The sequence below is a fragment of the Hemicordylus capensis genome, chromosome 2, assembly GCF_027244095.1.
Source record: "Hemicordylus capensis ecotype Gifberg chromosome 2, rHemCap1.1.pri, whole genome shotgun sequence".
NCBI classification, from domain to species: Eukaryota; Metazoa; Chordata; class Lepidosauria; order Squamata; family Cordylidae; genus Hemicordylus; species Hemicordylus capensis.
Genome location: NC_069658.1, coordinates 367,513,072 through 367,532,822, shown reverse-complemented (window position 1 = coordinate 367,532,822; position 19,751 = coordinate 367,513,072). Strand labels below are relative to the sequence as shown.

The 19,751-nt window shown below is 43.7% G+C and overlaps 1 protein-coding gene and 1 non-coding gene across 2 annotated transcripts in view; one reads left to right on the top strand and one right to left on the bottom strand.

Moving 5' to 3' along the window:
- Positions 1 to 19,751, bottom strand: part of LCP2 (lymphocyte cytosolic protein 2) — an 88,097-nt gene that overhangs the window by 56,210 nt on the left and 12,136 nt on the right. The window contains exons 2-3 of the mRNA XM_053298013.1: positions 15,622 to 15,684; positions 15,251 to 15,297 (exon numbers count right to left, since the gene is read on the bottom strand). Coding sequence (XP_053153988.1) covers positions 15,251 to 15,297; positions 15,622 to 15,684 — 110 coding nt within the window. The remainder of the gene's footprint in view (positions 1 to 15,250; positions 15,298 to 15,621; positions 15,685 to 19,751) is intronic.
- Positions 4,898 to 5,004, top strand: LOC128348374 (U6 spliceosomal RNA). The gene has a single exon (XR_008318106.1). It is a non-coding gene; the product is annotated as a U6 spliceosomal RNA (small nuclear RNA).

Here is a 19,751-nt window from a genome sequence, read left to right as displayed (position 1 = left end):
TTTACACTGATTGGTAGTGGCTCTCTCAAGTTTCAGGAATATGCTGCAGCCCTGGAGATGCTGCCAGGGATTGAGTCTGGGACCTTCTTCTGCATGCAAGCAGATGCTCTACCACTGAGATATGACCCTATCCCTAAGGGACTGTACAGCAGCCAGTGCTCACATGTAGCCTTCTATCCAAATGCTTAACAAGGATTAATGTTCAAATGCTTAACAGTGAATTAATGTTCGCTGCTGCAAGACCGGCTCTCCACCCCTAGGTCAGTACATAAAGCACTAATGGATTTGGATCTTCAAAAAGAAGTACGAGGGAATGGCAGCTGCTCTGCATCTTGGCTGTTTTAAGCAGTAGGCCTGTGAATCTGCAGCTAGGTAAGGAAGGAAGTGTGGAAACCACAGTGCTTAGTTACGGGGTGGGGGAGGGGAAGGCTGCAATTGATTAAGGATAAGATCAGACAGCAAGACGTGGAAACTATTACTCATGCTCCTATCCCCTCCCTCCTACTTGGCTAGGTCAAATTGTTGGGTATGGCTTAAGTGTTGTCTGGTTTTATTATTTTGAATCATAAGAGATAAGAATGCCAGACAGCTTCCTAGCAACACTGGCTAATGAAGGCAGATGACAAAACAAAGCCTGTGGTTCTAGAAGCCACTTTTAGAAGGAGGTGGCATGAGAGGCTTCTATGATTGACCCCATTTTCACACCCTGCTTTAAACCAGGACACTCCAAGCTTCTTTTTCACCTGGACTTTCTCACCAGCCTCTTCAAAAGAGGAAACTTCTTACAAAGTCAAAAAAAAGGAAACTTCTTAGAAATGAGGGGGTTTCGTTAGAAGGAAGTTAAGAGGAAGGGTGAATAAGTTCAAATCTCACCAAGATGCTTGGAAGTTAACAGAAGCTCAGCTAAATAGCTCAGCTAAATGTATACCACATATTTGTTGGAGATCCAGCTTGAGATGGCATTGAGCTTTTGCACCAGTAACCCTAATGACCACTAGGGACATTGGGAATAGAGCTAGTCAGTTAGGAAGGCTATTCTCATGACCAGCCAAAACAAGATGCAATGGGAGCTGTGTGGCTCCCAGCACCGGCTCAGCGGCAAGTCCTCTTAAGTAGCCCACTGCTTAACCAGGGTTTCATGCACAGAGGCACCTGAAAAGCAGGTTAAATGATTGTGTGTCAGTGCGGCACGGCTCTGCGCCCCACCGACTCATGATTAGCCTGCCAACTGGGAGGCTACAACAAGCCTCCCTGTGTCAGGAGCCTCTCCAAAAGGCACCGCCCACTCACGCGGTACCTTATGGGACTTCCAGGGGTTAGGAGGCCCCTGAACCCCACCACCCCAACTGGCTCCATGACGGAGGTGGTAATCATCTGGGCAGTCTATCCAGCCACCCAGAGAAGGCTCCCTGATATTCTGCGGGGAGAGCGGGTCAAACTGCTCATGCATAGAGCCTCACGGTTTCCTTCTCTTTCCTGTTTATCGCTGCCTCTGTGACCCCTCCGTTGATAGAATGTACTCAGAAACTTCCTGGGAGTGACTTCCTTCTCCCCCCGCCCCTGCAGAATGCTACTAGCTCTCTCTCTGAGCACCATGCTTCTATGGGTCTCTCTCTGACCAACATGTAGCCAGAAGTTAGATATAGTTCTTTTTCCATCATCATGTACTTCTAAATAAAGTAGATTAGTTTAACCTTACATGAATCTCCATGCTTATCATTTACAAGCTGTTGCCCCTGAGACCCTATTAACTTCTGCTTAGGAGTGAGTTAGCTCCTGCAATACTCTGCTATATAAGTAATTACATCCCCAACAATATTAGACAAGGCCAAAAGTATATGTGGCTAATAAGCAGTGTCAACAAAGTGATAAAGGCCAAGAAGGAATCCTTCAGAAAATGGAAGGCTTGCCCAAATGATGAGAACAACAAGGAACACAAAATCTTGTTTTTTTTAAGGTTGCTGAGTAGCTGAGGAGCATATTGTTTTTAAAAACTTTTAAAAACCGTTACTAAATATATCACAAGGGAGCTGGCTGAGGTGTGGGTTGGACAGTTGGATCATTAGATAACCAAGGTGTGAAAATAGTCTAGGGTTTAGCATTGCACATATAACAGTGGAGACAGCTTTTGGCAAGTGCTGGGGAGAGAGAAAAAGATGTCCACTCCTGAAACATGCCACCTCTGCCCCCGCCCCAACCTTCACTGCAAGCTTTGTCCAGCACTGTAAGGCTGCTGTTCAGCAGGATTCCCAGATTAGAGTCTTTATTGCAGAAAAGAGTGATATAAGTTAGGACAAGAGCATATAAAGTGTGTATAAGTGCATACAAGTGTAAACAAGTCTAAATTACAATAAATCAGGGCTGTTCCCATTGCTGCTTTTTATTACAGTTGATTGCATTCCATTGCTGTTTTTCAAACATTGGTTTGTTCACACAGCTGGCTCCCTCCCACTTGATCCATCTTGCCTATTTCTGGCCAATATATGGCTGTAGAGGAGGCCCTCACCTCCTGTTTCCAAATGCTGCATTCAGCTTTGCCCAGGTAGTGAAGAGAAAGGGAGGAGTACATTTTTAATTTGACTGCTCTGTCTACCCTCTGCAGGGATGGTGGACGGATTAGAATTGTCCACCTCCAGAGGCTAATGGATCTGCTTGGTTTCCAGATAGCCCTCAGGGAGTTTCCAGTGTCCTGGAAACTGGTGAATCTGTCGAGGCCCTGGTGAATCTCTGGAATGGAGAGACAGCCTGGACTTTTGACACAGTTGCTCACAGTTGCATCACAGTTTTTAGAAAGCATGTGAAATCTTGGCTTTTTACCCAGGCTTTTATATGATTGTCTCTACAGCTGCTTCTTTGTATTTTGTATGCTTATGTGTTTGTATTTTAAATCTTTTTAGTCAGATCTGTGATTTTATATTCTAGCTTAATGTTTTAATTGTATAAGTTTTATAGTCTTGTTTTAATTTTTCTGTGTGAACCGCCTTGGGATTGTTTTAATGAAAGGCGGTATACAAATTTAACAATAAAATAAAAATGAAATGAAATAAATATGTGTGTGCACATGCTGTGGATTCCTGTGGATTTCCCCCCACTCCCGTACTTTTCTGTCTTTTGAAAAAATGTATATCCTCGGTGTTCTTGTAAAACAATAACTGCTCACTAGATCGATGAGAAGCTCTAGCTACTGTAATGGTGCATTAAACCCAAGCCACCTTTTACAGTTTCACTGGGGACTGAGCCTAGCGGCAGGCAGGAAGCTTCCCTCTAGAATGGAAGTGCTTTCCATTCTTACTATCACCGGGAGTTTTTAAGATATAGGAACATAGGAAGCTGCCATATACTGAGTCAGACCATTGGTCTATCTAGCTCAGTATTGTCTTTGCAGACTGGCAACGGTTTCTCCAGGGTGGCAGGCAGGAATATCTCTCAGCCTTGGAGAAGCCAGGGAGGGAACTTGGAACCTTCTGCTCTTCCCAGGGCAGCTTTATACCCTGAGGGGAATATCTTACAGTGCTCACACATCAAGTCTCCCATTCATATGCAACCAGGGCCGGCCCTTGCTTAGTTAAGGAGACAAGTCATACTTGCTACCACAAGACCAGCTCTCCTCTATAATTTTCTATAATTTTAAGCTTTATGATTTTCCAACGGTGTTCTTGTGTAAGAACACCAGTAGACCAGAACACCAGTATTCTAGAGCAACTGGAAGATTTGCCACAACACTACCTTATTGAAAATGATATCTCATGGAACAGCAGGGCACCATGTAGACTCACTCCCTACTCCCCAGACACCAGGGAATGATTACTTCTTTCTCTGTTTATGAAAGGAAACTTTGCTGGGCTGTTCTGATGTAGTGGTGTACTTGCACAAGAACACCCTGGACGTATATTTTTAAAAAGAATGACCAAGTGGAAGGAAACATGGGCTTCCCAACACACACTCTCATGGAGTTCTGCTTTTTCTATGTACTGCACATATAATCTCCCACATCCCCTGCATCACCCCACCACAGAGCTTGAAACCTGCTATGGATTTTGCCGTAGCTGGGCCTTCCCATTGTTCTACTGCACTGCTGTTAGAGCACTAGAACACCAGGGGGAAATACAGGTGGCCCTCATTATTTGCAGGGGTTCTGTGCGAAACCTTACCCCATGGCAATCCAGGGGTAAGGTTCCTGAAGCTAAAATAAAGGCAAAAAGGTAGAAATAAAGGGAATAAAGCACAATACCTTGTTCTCCAGGCCTCCATCCAGCTCTCCAGCAAGACCTCCCCAAACCCACAAACCCTCCAAACCTTTGCCAAAAATATCAGAAAAGTTGTTGTTTTTTAAGAGCCACAAAATGGATCCATGCTGCATAATGGCGGCCAAAAATGACATCCAAAGTCATTTTCTAGCCACCCAGGAACCACGGATAGGTGAATTTTGCCTATTTAAAAATATGTGAATAAATAAACTGGGTCTCTTAGACCCAAGCGCAGATATGTGAAACCGCGATCTGCAAGACTGCAGATAACAAGGGCGACCTGTAATAATAACAAAAAACATTAGTATTGGATAGAGTTCTGGACTGGAAGTAGACTGCAGGATGCAGGAAGCAAGTCTGCCCAGCAGTGGAATGGGGGGGGGGGCAAGGTGGATCCTACACTTCCCCAACATCACTCCCAGACAGATAGACACGGCTCCATCTCGTGTTATCTCCGGGGTCTCTGCCTATAGGTCCACAAAAATGCCAAGTATGCACACAACCACTTTCAACACTCTCCCAAAAGTGAAACTTTTAAAAGATGTGTATATTATGTATTAAGGGCCAGTCGCCATGGTGGGGAAAAACTGAATAATGCCACTGACTGTATGAACAGCACCTTGCTTTTACTATATTGAAGTTGCTGTAAAGTGCTCGCTTCGGCAGCACATATACTAAAATTGGAACGATACAGAGAAGATTAGCATGGCCCCTGCGCAAGGATGACACGCAAATTGGTGAAGCGTTCCATATTTTTGATCGATGGAGAACTATGGCAAGGTTAGGGATCATCTAGCTGTCTGTCCCAAACTCTTCACCTGTTAAGAGTCTGTGAAGAAGTATTGTATTTCTGATTTAACCACTTGATCAGGGAACTTAAGTGGTTTAGAAATAAACAGTGAAGCATTTGTTTAATTATGATCAACTGATAAATAAAACCTTTAGCATTAAAAAAAAAAATGAAGTTGCTGTAAATCCCCACCTCATCTCAATTCCCTCCAACCTGAATTGTAGTGAAGCAGGAGTACATCACCATTTGGCTAAAGCACTAGGGACTAGCAATACACTGCAACATTTTGTTGCAGGTTTCTACTTGTTAAATGTGAATAATGTTAATGTTTAAATTACTTTAATTGTTTAATTGAGTTAGTTTTGATTTTAATTGTTAATTGATTTTAATTGTTTTTATTTTGATGAAAACTGCCCTGAGCCATGTTTGGAAAGGTGGTATATCAATCAATCAACCAATCAAATAAATAAATAAATAAATAAATTTAGGAAATTATGACATTTGAAACAAACATCTAAAAAATATTGCCTGATCTCCAGACTAACCTTTTGCAGATGTGCTCGGTTTTTCCATTATGCAGGGGGAGGGGGGATTTTTTGGCAGTCACCCCTTCCCCCGTAACTTCTTGTGCTTCCTGAAACTGTGATGCTATTCTCACGACTAGCAGGAACCAGGATAAGGGAGCCCAGCCTGGTTCCTTCTGGTCGTGAGAACCACTGGGAGCCCCATGTCTCCCGGTGGCTACTCAGCGGCAAGCCTACTTACACAGCCACCCCTTTAAACAAGGTTAACGGAGCGCTCGCTTTTTTTGGTCTGTTGTTTTGCACTCTACATGGCCTTCTCAACTTGTGCCTGCCTAGTCAAAACAGTTGTCTCCTGCACCTGACTTTTGTTTTGAACTGGGAGGAGGAAAGGAAGTGAAAAAATCCTTAACTAGGACCTGCAACAGTGTGTTGGGGCAGAGGGGGAAAAACATCTTGAGTGAATACTAGTGCTGGTTGGAAGATATCTGGGATGGATAAGTCAACCTTGCAAAATTTTCTGTAGCAAGCTCTTGGGGGGGGGGGGGGGGTTCAGGGGCATAGCAAGGTTGGAGTGGGCCCAGAGACAAGATTTTAAAATGGGCCCCTCCCTCACTAAAGCTCAGCTCATGAAGTAAAGAAATCTTAAATGAGGCTGAATTGTGATAACAAAAAGCATAGTAAAATATCTATCTATCTATCTATCTATCTATCTATCTATCTATCTATCACCAATGTGCCACAATAGAATATCATCCTAAATTATTTTTTTAAAAAGGTTTTGTAAATTGTGGATGATGAAAGTAATTTAATGGTACTAGAGAAAGACATGCTGTTCTCGTAGCTCCAGGTCTTAACACTCACATCAATTTTGGAGGATGAATACAACTGAAGGAAACCCCGGCGGGTGTGCAGCTGGGGAAGTCACAGTCATGTGACTTGCCTCTGGGCCCCCTCCCAGGCAGTGGGCCCCCAGACAACTGTCTCCCCTTGCCCTATTATAGTTACGCCCCTGGGGGGGTTTACTACGAAGCTTTTTTATTTTTTTAACTTTTGCTATTGCTATTTGAAACTAGAAACTTCTTCATGAAGCTATGTGCCTTGGCCTAATGCCAATGTGTATTTTCTTGTTGATTAATTGACAAATAAAGATTTTTGAGGGACAAAGATGCCACCTTTTTTTTAACCTGTCTGAACCATTCTTGGATTAGTCTAACTTAATACACCAAAAATTCATTTTGCTTGGAGAAGAAAAGCTTCAGTTGAGAAAAAGGATATGTGATCGGCAGGCACATATATCTCCTAGTGAAAAGCAGCTGCATGTGACACTGCCTCATACCCCATCTTGGCTAGAGCCCTTCTGCCCTCCCAATCGTCACGTGAACTGGCCCTATATGTTCTTAAGAATTGCTTGAACAACTTCTATCCTAGACAGCAGTACCAATCAGATGTACGTACTTGAAAGCATTGTCATTCTCTTTAGGGCCACTATTGCTGCAGTGTTGCAGAAATTCTCTCTTGCCATACCAAAGAAGACAGGAGGCAAGAATAACTTGGAGAAATATATGTGGGTAAAGGGCCACAGCCTTTTTGAACAACATTATAATTCAGGTAACTGCAGTAGGTCTACACTTTACCCCACTAACCAACTCAGACACTAAACTCAGGTTGGAGGTCAAACAATTGTGTCCTCCCCCGAAATCTGCTTGAGCAATCACACCTTAGCTCAGAGCAGCAGATCAGAGCAATTCAGATCCCTTATCCTCCTTGCCAATTCTCTATGGCAGGGGTTCCCAACCTGTGGTCCTCCAGATCAGGGATTCTCAACGTTGGGTCTCCAGATGTTATTGGACTTCAGCTCCCATAATCCCCAGCCAAAGGCCACTGGGCCTGGGGATTATGGGAGATGAAGTCCAATAACATCTGGGGACCGAACGTTGAGAATCCCTGCTCCAGATGTTGCTGAACTATAACTCCGATCATTCCCAGCCAGGGATGATGGGAGTTGTGGTTCAGCAACATTTAGAGGACCACAGGCTGGGAACCACTGCTCTAAGGCTTCAATGACCCTCTGCAAGTTGTTCAGTCTTTGATGTGGGTGGTGCTGCCTACTTGGTGCACCAGGGTCCCTCCCAGACTCCTTTTGTTGCTCCCTGTCGTGTGTGTGTGTGAGAGAGAGAGAGAGAGAGAGAGAGAGAAGAGAGGGAGGGAGGAGGGAGGGAGGGAGAGAATTGATTTACCAATTGTTCAGTTACAAGATTTAAAAAAATGTAAAAGCCCTCAAAAACCTAGAATTAAAACCATTTTTTAAAGTAATGTGCAGGTAAGTTTCCTCAAGAATAAAGAAAAAGATCAACAGCACCACTCTTGAATCCCAACACACCTAGCAAAACAAGCATGCATGGCAATGCTTCCTAGAAGCTAGCAAGAATTTGTGCACTTCAAAGGGCATCCATAGCCTTGCAGTCACAACAGAAAAGGTTCTGCATTGTGGGGGGAAAGGTCCTTTGCAAGAACACTTGTCCTGGCATCAAAAATGGCAAGCAAAGGCTGATTTAATGTTAAAGGACAAAAGCAAAACCTGGAACCACAGCAGTTAACAAAAATTTATACACCCACTCCATCCTGCTCTCGCCTGGCCACTTTTCGCTCTCACCTGAGAATCATCCAGATACCAACCACGTACCAAGCAACACCAAGCGCAATATAACATTCAAATTACCCACATAATTTGCATTCACACCAACAACATAACAACTTCCCTTTGTAATGCTTTCTTCTTCTTCTTTAAACTGTCTTCTAGTTCCATTTCCTCCCACCCAGAAGTCCTGCTCTTGGCCTCGTTGCACACCGAAGAGACAAAGAAACTTGAATAAAGTAACTTCACTGGGAAAGATGCAGCAGCCTTTGGGAGTTGTTCCTGTAACCACTGGCCCTCTCAGGGCCTAGAATTAGAAGTAGGGAGTACAACTGCAAAACAATATTTATTTATTTTTTAATAAGGGGAAATGCTGAAGGATAAGTGGGCTGTGAGGGGATTTTGTCTTTTCTGGATCAGATGATATTTGGCAACAATAACTAGTGTAGAGCTTTATTAAATAAATAAAAAGCAGCTTCTGTTCTCCTATTTGCAGTCACCACACGGGATGGCTTGAGGTTCAGCAACATTTTGGACCAATTTCATAGCTTTCGTTAAAGATTCACAGTGAAATACTAGAGAGCCACAGACAGTACTCTAATGTGGGAAAGGATTGCTGGTCTTGTGGTAGCAAAGCATGAATTGTCCCCTTTGCTAAGCAGAGTCTGTCTTGGTTTGCATTTGGACTACATGTGAGCCCTGTAAGGAAAGGGCTGCGCAAACTGGGCCCTCCAGATGTTGTTGAACTACAACTCCCAGCATCCCCAGCCACAATTTTATTGTGGGAGCTTTTATATGATGGAATTGTAGTTCAGCAATATCTGGAGGGCCAGGTTTGCCCCAGCCCTGCCTTAGGGGATTGAGCCAGAGCTCAGTGGAAGAGCATCTGCATGCTTTCATGCAGAAAGTCCCTGGTTCACTCCCTGGCATTTCAAGCCAGTCAGTACTGAGCTAGATGGACCAATGACCTGATTCGGTATAAGGCAGCTTCCCATGTTCCTCTATATAGCAGCGTAGCTAAAATGCCATCTTGTTGCGAGTACTATTATCAGACTTAATTCAGCCCTTTCACATGTTACCTTGAATATGAGGATGGAAAGTCTGATTGATGGCCCTGTCCCTGCTCTCAGCCTCCACATGTTCTGCATAGAAACCTACATGTGTACACACAGAGAAACCTCCCAAATGGAGGGTTCTAGATTGTGGCAAGAAAGGGTCCCCTCCATGAACAGCCTTATGTGCATAGATTTTGTGTAGAAAGTCAAACTGAATGCGAGGAGTTTAGGAATGGGGACAAGGTGCATAAGCTCATTCCGCCTGCCATGCCAATCTAGTGTGTGAGAAGGGCTTTTGAGACAAATGCTAGATGCAAAAAAAGGTTTTCATTATTTCACAGAACATATGGAGCAATGATAAAGAAGGCAATATTTTTAGCAGGTACAGGATACCTTTCTATCATCGCGACAAGTAACGGTGCCCTACTTGAGACAAGGGTCACTTGGAAGCTTGAGCTCTGACAGTCAGTTCTCATGTTGGAAAGTCAGAACTAAATGCTTCAGACTGCATCTTGCAAGTACTACTTAAGGGCAGGATCTAGCAAAATTCCAAACTGAATCAGCTGGAGGTAGTTAAGTACATGCTTTACAGCCTAACATCAAAATTGAAAAGAATTAGGCAGTTTCATTCACACATATCTGTATGTGGGTTTTACTACTCAGATTTTAGATTATTATTAATATTATTATTATTATTATTATTTTACATTTATATCCCGTTCTTCCTCCAAGGAGCCCAGAGTGGTGTACTACATACTTAAGTTTCTCCTCACAACAACCCTGTGAAGTAGGTTAGGCTGAGAGAGAAGTGACTGGCCCAGAGTCACCCAGCAAGTATCATGGCTGAATGGGGATTAGAACTCGGGTCTCCCCGGTCCTAGTCCAGCACTCTAACCACTACACCACGCTGGCTCCAGATGAGGGATTGCATGGTTGAACATCCATATGGGGCGGGGGGGGGGAATCCCTGCGCATAAAAAGATCCACAGAGAAGGCTAGGCTAAGTCATTTCCCCCTGATATCTACTTTTCCATGTACACGTGTGTGGCTTTTTTAAATATTGAGAAGCATTTATGGGCTTCCAGCTGCAGTCTGTTACACCCCAGAAATAGATTTACCACTTTAGTATGCCAAGCTTTTTCTTTCTTTCTTTTTAATCAAAATTGGTAATTTTTCAGAATTCAGGCTAGTTATCTAAGATTAGTATTTTTTAAATGAGGGAAGCTGATTTCTGTTCTGTTCTGGCTTCTTCCCGTTTGTTAATTAGTGAGACATTTTGTGTATGCTTGCATTGGTCACACCTACATACTATGGAGGAGGGGGGCGAGAAAGTGTTCTGACTGTGTACCATTAGGCATGCAAAAATTCAAACAGGGAGCCTGGAGGAGGTTCAGAGGAGGCAGTAGCCCCAGAAGATGCATGAGCCAACATGTCGCCTGCGGCTACATACAACCGCTTATGCTCTTTGTGCTTATGACACAGTTGGAGTCTGGAGTGCATAAGGATGATCCATGCTGGTCTGGTGCTATGTATGAATTTATTGTTTGGTGGCAGGAGACGTGTAAACACATGAAGTAACTGTACACATAAGGCAAACAAAGTGTGGTCTGCCCCTCTACTCAGGACCCTGCCTTTGGTGCACAAGGTCCTGCCAGAGTCTGTCCTTTGAGGCAACAAGGCACAGACACATGAACTTCTGGCTGCGTTCGCACGTAACATGAAACCGGAGGTTGATATAGATCACCCATGGCCTGACACTCTCATGAGAGAGCGGTCCGTGGGAAAGGGCGTTGTTTTGTCATCACACATAATTAGCAGTTCTGCCTGACACCCCTGTCCCCACTTATGGTTCTTCTCATGAGTTGTGAGGGGGTGGCTCCATGGCCTTACACTCTCATGAGTGAGTGGTCCACTCAGGATCAGTATCCATCACCTATGAGAAATCTCCCCTCTCAGTGTTGGCAGTGTTGTTCCTGCTGACCAGCCCTTTTCATAAGTAAATCTACGGACCACACAAGTACCCCCAAGGGGAAAGGATGGGGGCCCCCTTCCCCAACTCATTTGTTCAAAAAACAAAAGTAAAAAAGAAAGTGGCTGCTCAAGAATCCCTGGTTGGGGCTGCCTTTTAAAACTGACCTCTGCCGTCATATGTTTCTGTCCAAGAGGTCTAATGGGATGCCCTGCTTATGTTGCCATCTGGAGTGTTTATGCTTGTGATTATACATCATTGTTGCTTCGTTCTCAGGGAGCAAAGCACTTAGCATCCATCCTGTCATCCCATCCCCTTTCATTCTTGCTTGCCAGGAGAGGGGAGCAAGGGACAGAGTGGGAAGAATGAATGCCCCTGTTTGCACTTGCCGCTTGACAGGCTGACAAGCTTGGGATGGGATGTGGCAACTGCCTGTTGCTGGTCAACTGCATTGCTGCATCGGAGACAGGAGGGTCGGGGCTGGTGCTTGGAGAGGCAGCCAGTGAGAAGCACCGTGGGCATGGAGCGGGCATGATCCCAGGTGGGTCTGCACCACCATCTCTATTATTGCAGTTTCAAAAACTGCACAGAACTGTGGTTATGGTGCCATCCACATTTGGACATAACGCTTTGGCAGCCAAACCTGAAGGTTCAAATTGGAGTTTGGCAAGGCAAATCATAGGTCACTTTCACCGCAAAACTGTGCTTACACGCATTTGGATGTAACAGAGTTACAACCCCTCCAGTTTTGCATTACATCTGAATTTAGACTCTAGGTTCTGTTTCTGGGACCCTGAGCAGGAACCGGATTGTTTCCTAAGAAAGGTTGTAAGCAGTTCAGTGGTTCAGGAAACCTTTGCAAAAATGTTCTTTATTAAACTTAGGGCAAATTACTATAAACAACATAAAGGCTAGCATGAAAAATTGGCTAGCATTTCCAAATAAGAAAATGCTTTGGTGATTATTTCAACAAATTATGGCACAAAGTCTAGAATGAGAAGATTGATCTAAAAATATTCCCCAAATACCAGTCATTACTGTTCTTGGCAAACTTTGATCAAGGCAGGTTTCCTCCCATGTTTATATTTAGGTAGCTCATCACAGAAAACCCACATGCACAGCCTGTACGGTCTTCACTTACCAAACAAAACACAACAAAAGCTTCTGAAGCAGATTCTTGACTTGTGAACATTAAGGCTGTGGTTCTAGATTCCCCGTTATTAGGGAGTAATTCCCACTGAACTTAGTGGGACTTGCTTCTGAGTAAACATGCATGGGACCATACTGCACAACTATTAAGGATGCAATCCTAAACACAAATATTAGGAGTAAACACAGAGGGGCTTACTGCTGAATAAAGGTACATAGAATTGCACTGTAAATCTATCTATCTATCTATCTATTTATCTAATCTACAGTAATCCCTCGACCTACGAACTATTCAACTTACGTTTTTTTCGAGTTACGAGCGACAAAAAAAGACCGGAAGTAGTTGCCGGTTTAGAATCAGCTTACTCGACCTACGAATGTTTAGATGCGGCTTCCTCGAATTACGAGTGTTTTGAGACTTCCGTGGTGCACTTCTCGACTTACGAAAATTTCGACCTCCGAACGTGCGTTCGGAATGGATTATTTACGTAAGTCGAGGGACCACTGTATTTGATTTCTATACCGCCCTTCCAAAAATGGCTCAGGGCAGTGCCTCTTTGCCAAGTTAGCAGGGGTTACCAAGTTAGCAGGGGTTAATGGAGCTTTACCAATTAGGAATCTCTCTCACAGCTTAACTAATTCTTAGTTAATTCTTAATTCTAGTTCACAACCATCTTGGCATCATCATCTGTGTGTAGCAAGTTGCTTTCCTCTAGCATATATTTACAGGACCAACACACATGCATGTTATACATGTATGTGCGTGCGCACACACACACGTATGCTTTAAATAGTAGTCATAGTAATTAATAATAATAATAATAATAATAATAATAATAATAATTCAATTTCTATGCTGCCCTTCCAAAAATGGCTCAGGGTGGTTTACACAGAGAAATAATAAATAAATAAATATGGATCCCTGTCCCCAAAGGGCTCACAATCTAAAAGAAACATAAGGTAGATACCAGCAACAGTCACTGGAGGGATACTGTGTTGGGGGTGAATAGGGCCAGTTACTCTTCCCCTGCTAAATAAAGAGAATCACCACATCAAAAGGTGCCTCTTTGCCAATTTAGTAGGAGGCCTGAGGGGACCTGGGACATGGGTGGAGGGTTTTATTTATGTATTTATTTGATTTATATACTGCCCTTCCTAAAGTGGCTCAGGCTGTTACCTGACAAAAACTGGCAAACCTCCAAATAGGGATGCGCACAAAACCGGTTCACCCAGTTCGGTTCGGATCCGAACCGGGTCCGAACCAGGAGGGGGTGGTTCGGTTTTGGTTTTGTTCGAACCACGCCCTGGTTCGGTTCGGATCCAAACCGGTTCAGACTGGTTCAGATGCCCAAAAATTGGTAGGATGGTAGCTGGCACCCAGGGATACCAGTCACCCAAACCCCAAAGCAATCGGACACTCATATGATTTTATATGAATTTTTGAAAATTATTTATATTTTTTTCTCATAGGATATAATGGGACTCGAACCAGGCAATATTCCTTATTGTGGAGCACCCATGGGTGCCAACAACCATGCAAACCCTGAAGCAATCAGACACCCCTATGATTTTTTATGAATATTTGAAATAATTTTAATTATTTTTTTTCTCATTGAGTATAATGGGACCCGAACCAGTCCATATCCCCTATTGTGGAGCACCTAGGGGCACAAAAGCGGGGTGGGTGGTAGACAGACAGGGGTGCCTACCACCCCCAAAATCCCAAGGCAATTGGACACTCCTCTGATTATTGGTGAATTGTTAAAGTATTTTTGAATTCCTCATAGAGAATAATTAGGATTGCAGAAAATGTATAGCTTCACGTCGGGGGGAAAGGGGTGTCGTAGAGTGGAGTGTGGTGGCTGGTAGTTCCTAGGGTGGGCAAGGAAGCTATCAGAATTACTTGAAAGGAATTGGGCTAAGGGGTGATTTTTAAGTGATTTTTGAAGTTTACGCGTCTTTAAGGTTTTTCTCCATAAAGAAGCATGGAGGTGTCAGGAAATGTATAGCTTCACGTCGGGGGCAAAGGGGTGGCCTAGAGCAGTGTGGGGTTGGTGGTAGTGCCAGGTAGGGGCAAGGAAGCTACCTGAATTTTTTCAAAGGATTTGGGCAGAGGGCTGATTTTTGGTTAATTGTTGAAATTTACGCGTCTTTAAGGTTTTTCCTCATAAGTTATAATGGAGCTTTCAGCAGCCCCATAAGTGCACTTGGTGGGTGCTGGGGTGGCCCAGAGTGAGTGGTGGTGTAGTGCACATAGGGTGCCAACCACCCCCATGGGTTTCTAACCCATGGGGTACAGGGTTCTGTTGTTTCTGAGGTATTCTGAGTGTGGATTCTATGATAGCAAATGAGATTTTCAATGACACACCATAATATGTTGCATGAACACATTATGGTGTTCATGCAACATAATATTACAGGGATACAGGGAGCAAAAATCAGAAGTGTACCTGCCCTGCTCTGATTTACATATGTTCAGAATAGCTTCTGAACAGGCCCTCTGTACACATGTCAGCTCTGAGTGCAAGCTGGAGCACTGGCCAAAGCAAGTTCCCCGAATCATGTAGACAAGCTTATGCATGTACTGTGTGCATATATATATAGGGTTTGTTCACAATCTGGATAGAATGCATGAAGTTATGTAAGTGTGTGTGTGTGTGTGTCTGTGTGTCTGTGTAAAGATTAAAACAAATCATAAGATGGAAAAATACAATAGAATTTCTTTATGGTCCCTTCATTACAAAATACTATTGCTAAAAGTGAATGCGATCAGCTTTATATATCTTGGAATTAGATCGGCTTCTTTTTCTTTATGACATATTTTTGCAACCTGTTTCATCTCTTTTAGAATCAGATGATATATATAATCAGTTTTACTTACGGCATTCTTAGCTTTGGAAACTTCTGAATGTCATTCTCAGACATGTTCTGAAACAGAAACACACCCAGCATGTTGGAGTCTGCACAATAGTTTTTGGTCACTGCATGTTGCCTACTATGAAGTAAAACTAAAAGTGCCAAAGTTATGCAAGAAAGGGGTTTATAACCTAGGCTTCTTCTTAAATGTGACTTTGCGTTGTATTTTTGAGTGACCCATGCCATCCCTCAATCTCATTATTCTCCTAGATCATTTATTCACCCTTCTCTTTCAATGGTATACATTTCTTCTTTGCAAATTCAAAAGCAAGGCCATTTTCTGAGAAGATAACCTCACTAAAAACACCAACAGCAACAACAACTAAAACAACTTACCAGAAATCTTTGTCCGGTCATGCTGTGTTTTCTGGCAACTTTCTCACAATCCTTGAAGTTTAACTGCAGGTGAAAGGAGACACTTTTTGGTAATTTGCGGGGAGGAATTAAGAAACAGTTGTAATAAAGCAAAGCACACAACTCTCAGGTTTCAATAACTGAGTTGTGGTCTAATGTTTTGCATGCTTACTCAGAAGTCAATCTCACTGACATCCCAACTAACAAAGCATGCACACTTTGAGGGACTGTGGAGACATGATGGAAGCCCTCGCACAACTCTGGAAAGTATCTTGCAGAAAACTTTCTAGAGCTTGGGGAACACTCCAGACCATAAGGACTCTTGCACAACAGCACACATGCAGAGGGTTGCATGAGGGCTCCCATCATGTCCCAGCAGTCCCTCAAAGTGTGCATGCTTCTTTAGTCAGGATGTTGGCCACTGACGTTAATGGAACTGGCAAGTGTGCATTGGATTGCAGTCTTAGGTAATAATCTTGAAGGCCATTTCATATTCACTAGACTTGCTTATTTCAGCAGAGCTCTGTAAAGAATGGCCTATGAGGACACAATTAGTCAAAGGGTTTAAGTTCTAACCTAGCCTTCTGAAACAGACATGTGAAAAGCTCTGCATGTGAATTACAGCAGAAATCTATTAATAAGAGGTCATAACAAGGCAGAGAACTAGAACAACATCACCACAATGTTAGTTTTCTCCACCATCAGCATTGCCATTTGTGTAGCACATTACAGTTCTGCAAAATGCTGATTAATATTTTCACATTACGATGGTGTAAGACAGATATCAGATGCTGATTATGCTCCAACTGTGAAAGTGCATCCTGAGGCTTTGTGTAGTTAACAGGAGGAGAAAGCACCACACCAATAAATAGGAAGGAAAGAATCAAGAACAGTGCATGAGCAGTTTATTACAGAGTAGATCCCGACACTTTTTGAGTAGAACTCTTCTTCAGTGGACCACAATATATGAGGAACTGGGTCTCACGATTGGTGAGACCCGGTTTGGTGAGCTGAGCGGGGAGAGCGGGCTAAGCCCACTTTCCCCACTCACGATCAGGGAGGGAGCCCTGGGTGGCTGGATCGGTCGCCTACATGATTGTTGGCTCCGTGACGAAGCCGGCAGGGGCTGGGTGGAGCGGGGGCTGATTGGCCCCCAGAAGCTCCAGCATGCCCTGCACGAGCACGCAGGGCATGCTGGCGAGACCCCCGGAGCCGGGAGGTGGCTTTTTGCCTGCCCTCTGGGGGTCTCCTCGTGAGTAGCTGCGCCGCGGAGCCGCGGCACAGCTACTCACAATTTTTTTTAAAACCGGGTTTGCGGAGCACTTGCTCCGCAAACCCGGTTTTAGAGGAGGGGGTATTTAGGCGGGTTAACCACCTGGGAGCCACCCAGCTCGCTTGTGGGCCCGGTGGCTCCCACAATCAGCTAAAATCGGGCTAGGCTCTCCTAGCCTGATTTTAGCTGATTGTGGAAATAGCCCCAGTATATAACAATGACAATAATAAGGAATAGTTATACAAGGAACTAAATGCAACTACACACAATTGAAAAAATAGATGAAAGCAAGCAATATAACCTTATAAAATAGCAAATGAGATAAACTTCAGGTACAAAGGTTATAATAAAAAACTTCTCACAGACTAGCAAGTTGAAACAGTATAGCGAGGATATATAAACTAACTAAAACTAGGTTTTGATAAGTAGCTTTTTACAAACAAACTAGCAAACTCAAACAAAGAAGCTCTCCTCACGATCATTAAGAACAGCTTCTGGCAGGTCTGCGGGGAGAGCAGGCTTAGCCCGCTCTCCCCACATACGAGCAGCCTCCAAGCCCCGGCTGCCCAATCTGGCCGCCCACACAACTGCTGGCTCCATCACAGAGCCAGTGGAGGCTGTGGGGATCAGGGGCTGCGCAGCCCCCGGAAGTCCCAAGATGCCCCGTGCAAATGCACAGGGCATCCTGGAGAGACCCCTGGGATCGGGAGGTTTGTTTCAGCCTCCTGGTGGGGGTCTCCTCATGTGTCACCATGCTGCAGTGGCACATGACCCGGAAACCCAGGTTAGCAGAGCACTCATTCCACTAACCAGGGTTAAGGGGAGGGCTTCTTTGGTGGGCTAGCCGCCAGAGAACCACCAGGCTTGCCTACAAGCCTGGTGGTTCTTATGATGGGAGAAAACCGGGCTGGGCTCCTTTAGCCCAGTTTTCTCCCATCGTGAGAATAGCCTCACTATTATTTAAACAAACTAAACCACAGATAAGTGACAGGAACCTTGAACAACATAAATGGCAACATTAATAAGACCAATTTGGGAGATTACAATATTAGGTTCCATTTTTTACTGACTCTGGCCAACACTGCCAAACCAGGTAGAGGATCTAATTCTTCCAGCTGTCCTTGCTTCCTATTCACGGTGATTAATTGATTAATTGCTGTCAAGTCGGTGGTCACTCTTAGCAACCACATAGATAGATTGATTCTCTCCAGGATGACCTGTCTTCAGCTTGGCCTTTAAGGTCTCTCAGTGGTTCATTCATTGTTGTCATAATCAAGTCCATCCACCTTGTTACCGGTTGTCCTCTTCTTCTCTTTCCTTCAACTTTTCCCAGCATTATGGACTTCTCAAGGGAACTAGATCTTCTCATAATGTGTCCGAAGTATGATAGTTTGAGCCTGGTCATTTGTGCCTCAAGTGAAAATTCTGGATTGATTTGTTCTATGATCCATTTGTTTGTTTTCCTGATTGCCCAGGGTATCCTCAAAAATCTTCTCCAGCACGAATGTTCAAAAGCATCAATGCTTCTTCTATCTTGCTTCTTCAAAGTCCAGCTTTCGCATCCATCAAGTGTCACGGGAAAAACCATTGTCCGAATTATTCTAATCTTTATAGGTATAGACACGTAATGGCATCTAAATATCCTTTCCAAGGCCTTCATTGCAACACTACCAAGTGCTAGTCTGCGGCATATTTCTTGACTGCTGGATCCTTTACTGTTGATGGTCGATCCTAAAAGGCAGAAGCTATCCACCACTCCAATGTCTTCATTATCAATTCTGAGGCTGGTTGCTGTACCTGTTGTCATTAATTTAGTCTTCTTTACATTTAGTCATAGTCCCATTTTTTCACTGTACTCCTTGACTAGAGCCTGCAGATCATCTGCATTCTGAGCTATCAGAGTGGTGTTATCAGCGTAGCACAGGTTTAACTTTAAACTTTAAAACCACGCTCATCTTCTTCAAATCCAGCTTTTCTCAGTATATGTTCAGCATATAATTTGAATAAATAAGGAGAAAGTATACAGCATTGTCTTACTCCTTTGCCGATCTGGAACCAGTCTGTTTCACCATATTCTGTCTGGACTGTGGCTTCCTGTCCTTTGTATAGATTTCTCATGAGAACAGTGAAATGTTCTGGGATGCCCATTTTCCTAAGGATATTCCACAACTTGACATGGTTGATGCAATCAAAGGTTTTCTGTAGTCAATAAAGCACATATCGACTTCTCTTTGGTATTATTTTGCTTTCTGAATTATCTAGCATGGATCAGCAATGATGTCTCTGATTCCTCTGCCTTCTCTGAAACCAGCTTGAACATCCACAATTTCTCTTGCCACGTAGGGCTCTAATCTGCGTTGGATGATCCTGAGCATTATTTTGCTAGCATGTGAAATTAAGGAGATTGTGTGATGGTTTGCGCAATCTGTTAAGTCTCCTTTCTTTGATTTGGGTATGTAGACTAACCTCTTCCAATCTGTTGGCCATTGTGTCATTCTCCAAATTTGCTGGCATAGTTTGGTTAGAGCCTTGACTGAGTCTTCTTCTGTTGCCTGACATATTTCTGTAGCTATTCCAGCAATTTCTGTAGCCTTCCGACTTGGTAATGACCGGAGTGCTGAGGTTCTTGCAAGTAGGGAATATCTTCTAGAGTATCTTGGATGTTGATGTCCCTGCTGTACATTTTCAGAATACTCCTTCCATCTCTGTTTGATCTTCTCAGAATCAGTTACTATCTGTCCTTTGGCATCCCTTAACATACCAATTCGAGGTTGGAATCTCCTTCTGAGTTCAGAGATCTCTTGGAAAACTTTCCTTGTTTTTCCATGTCTATTTCCAT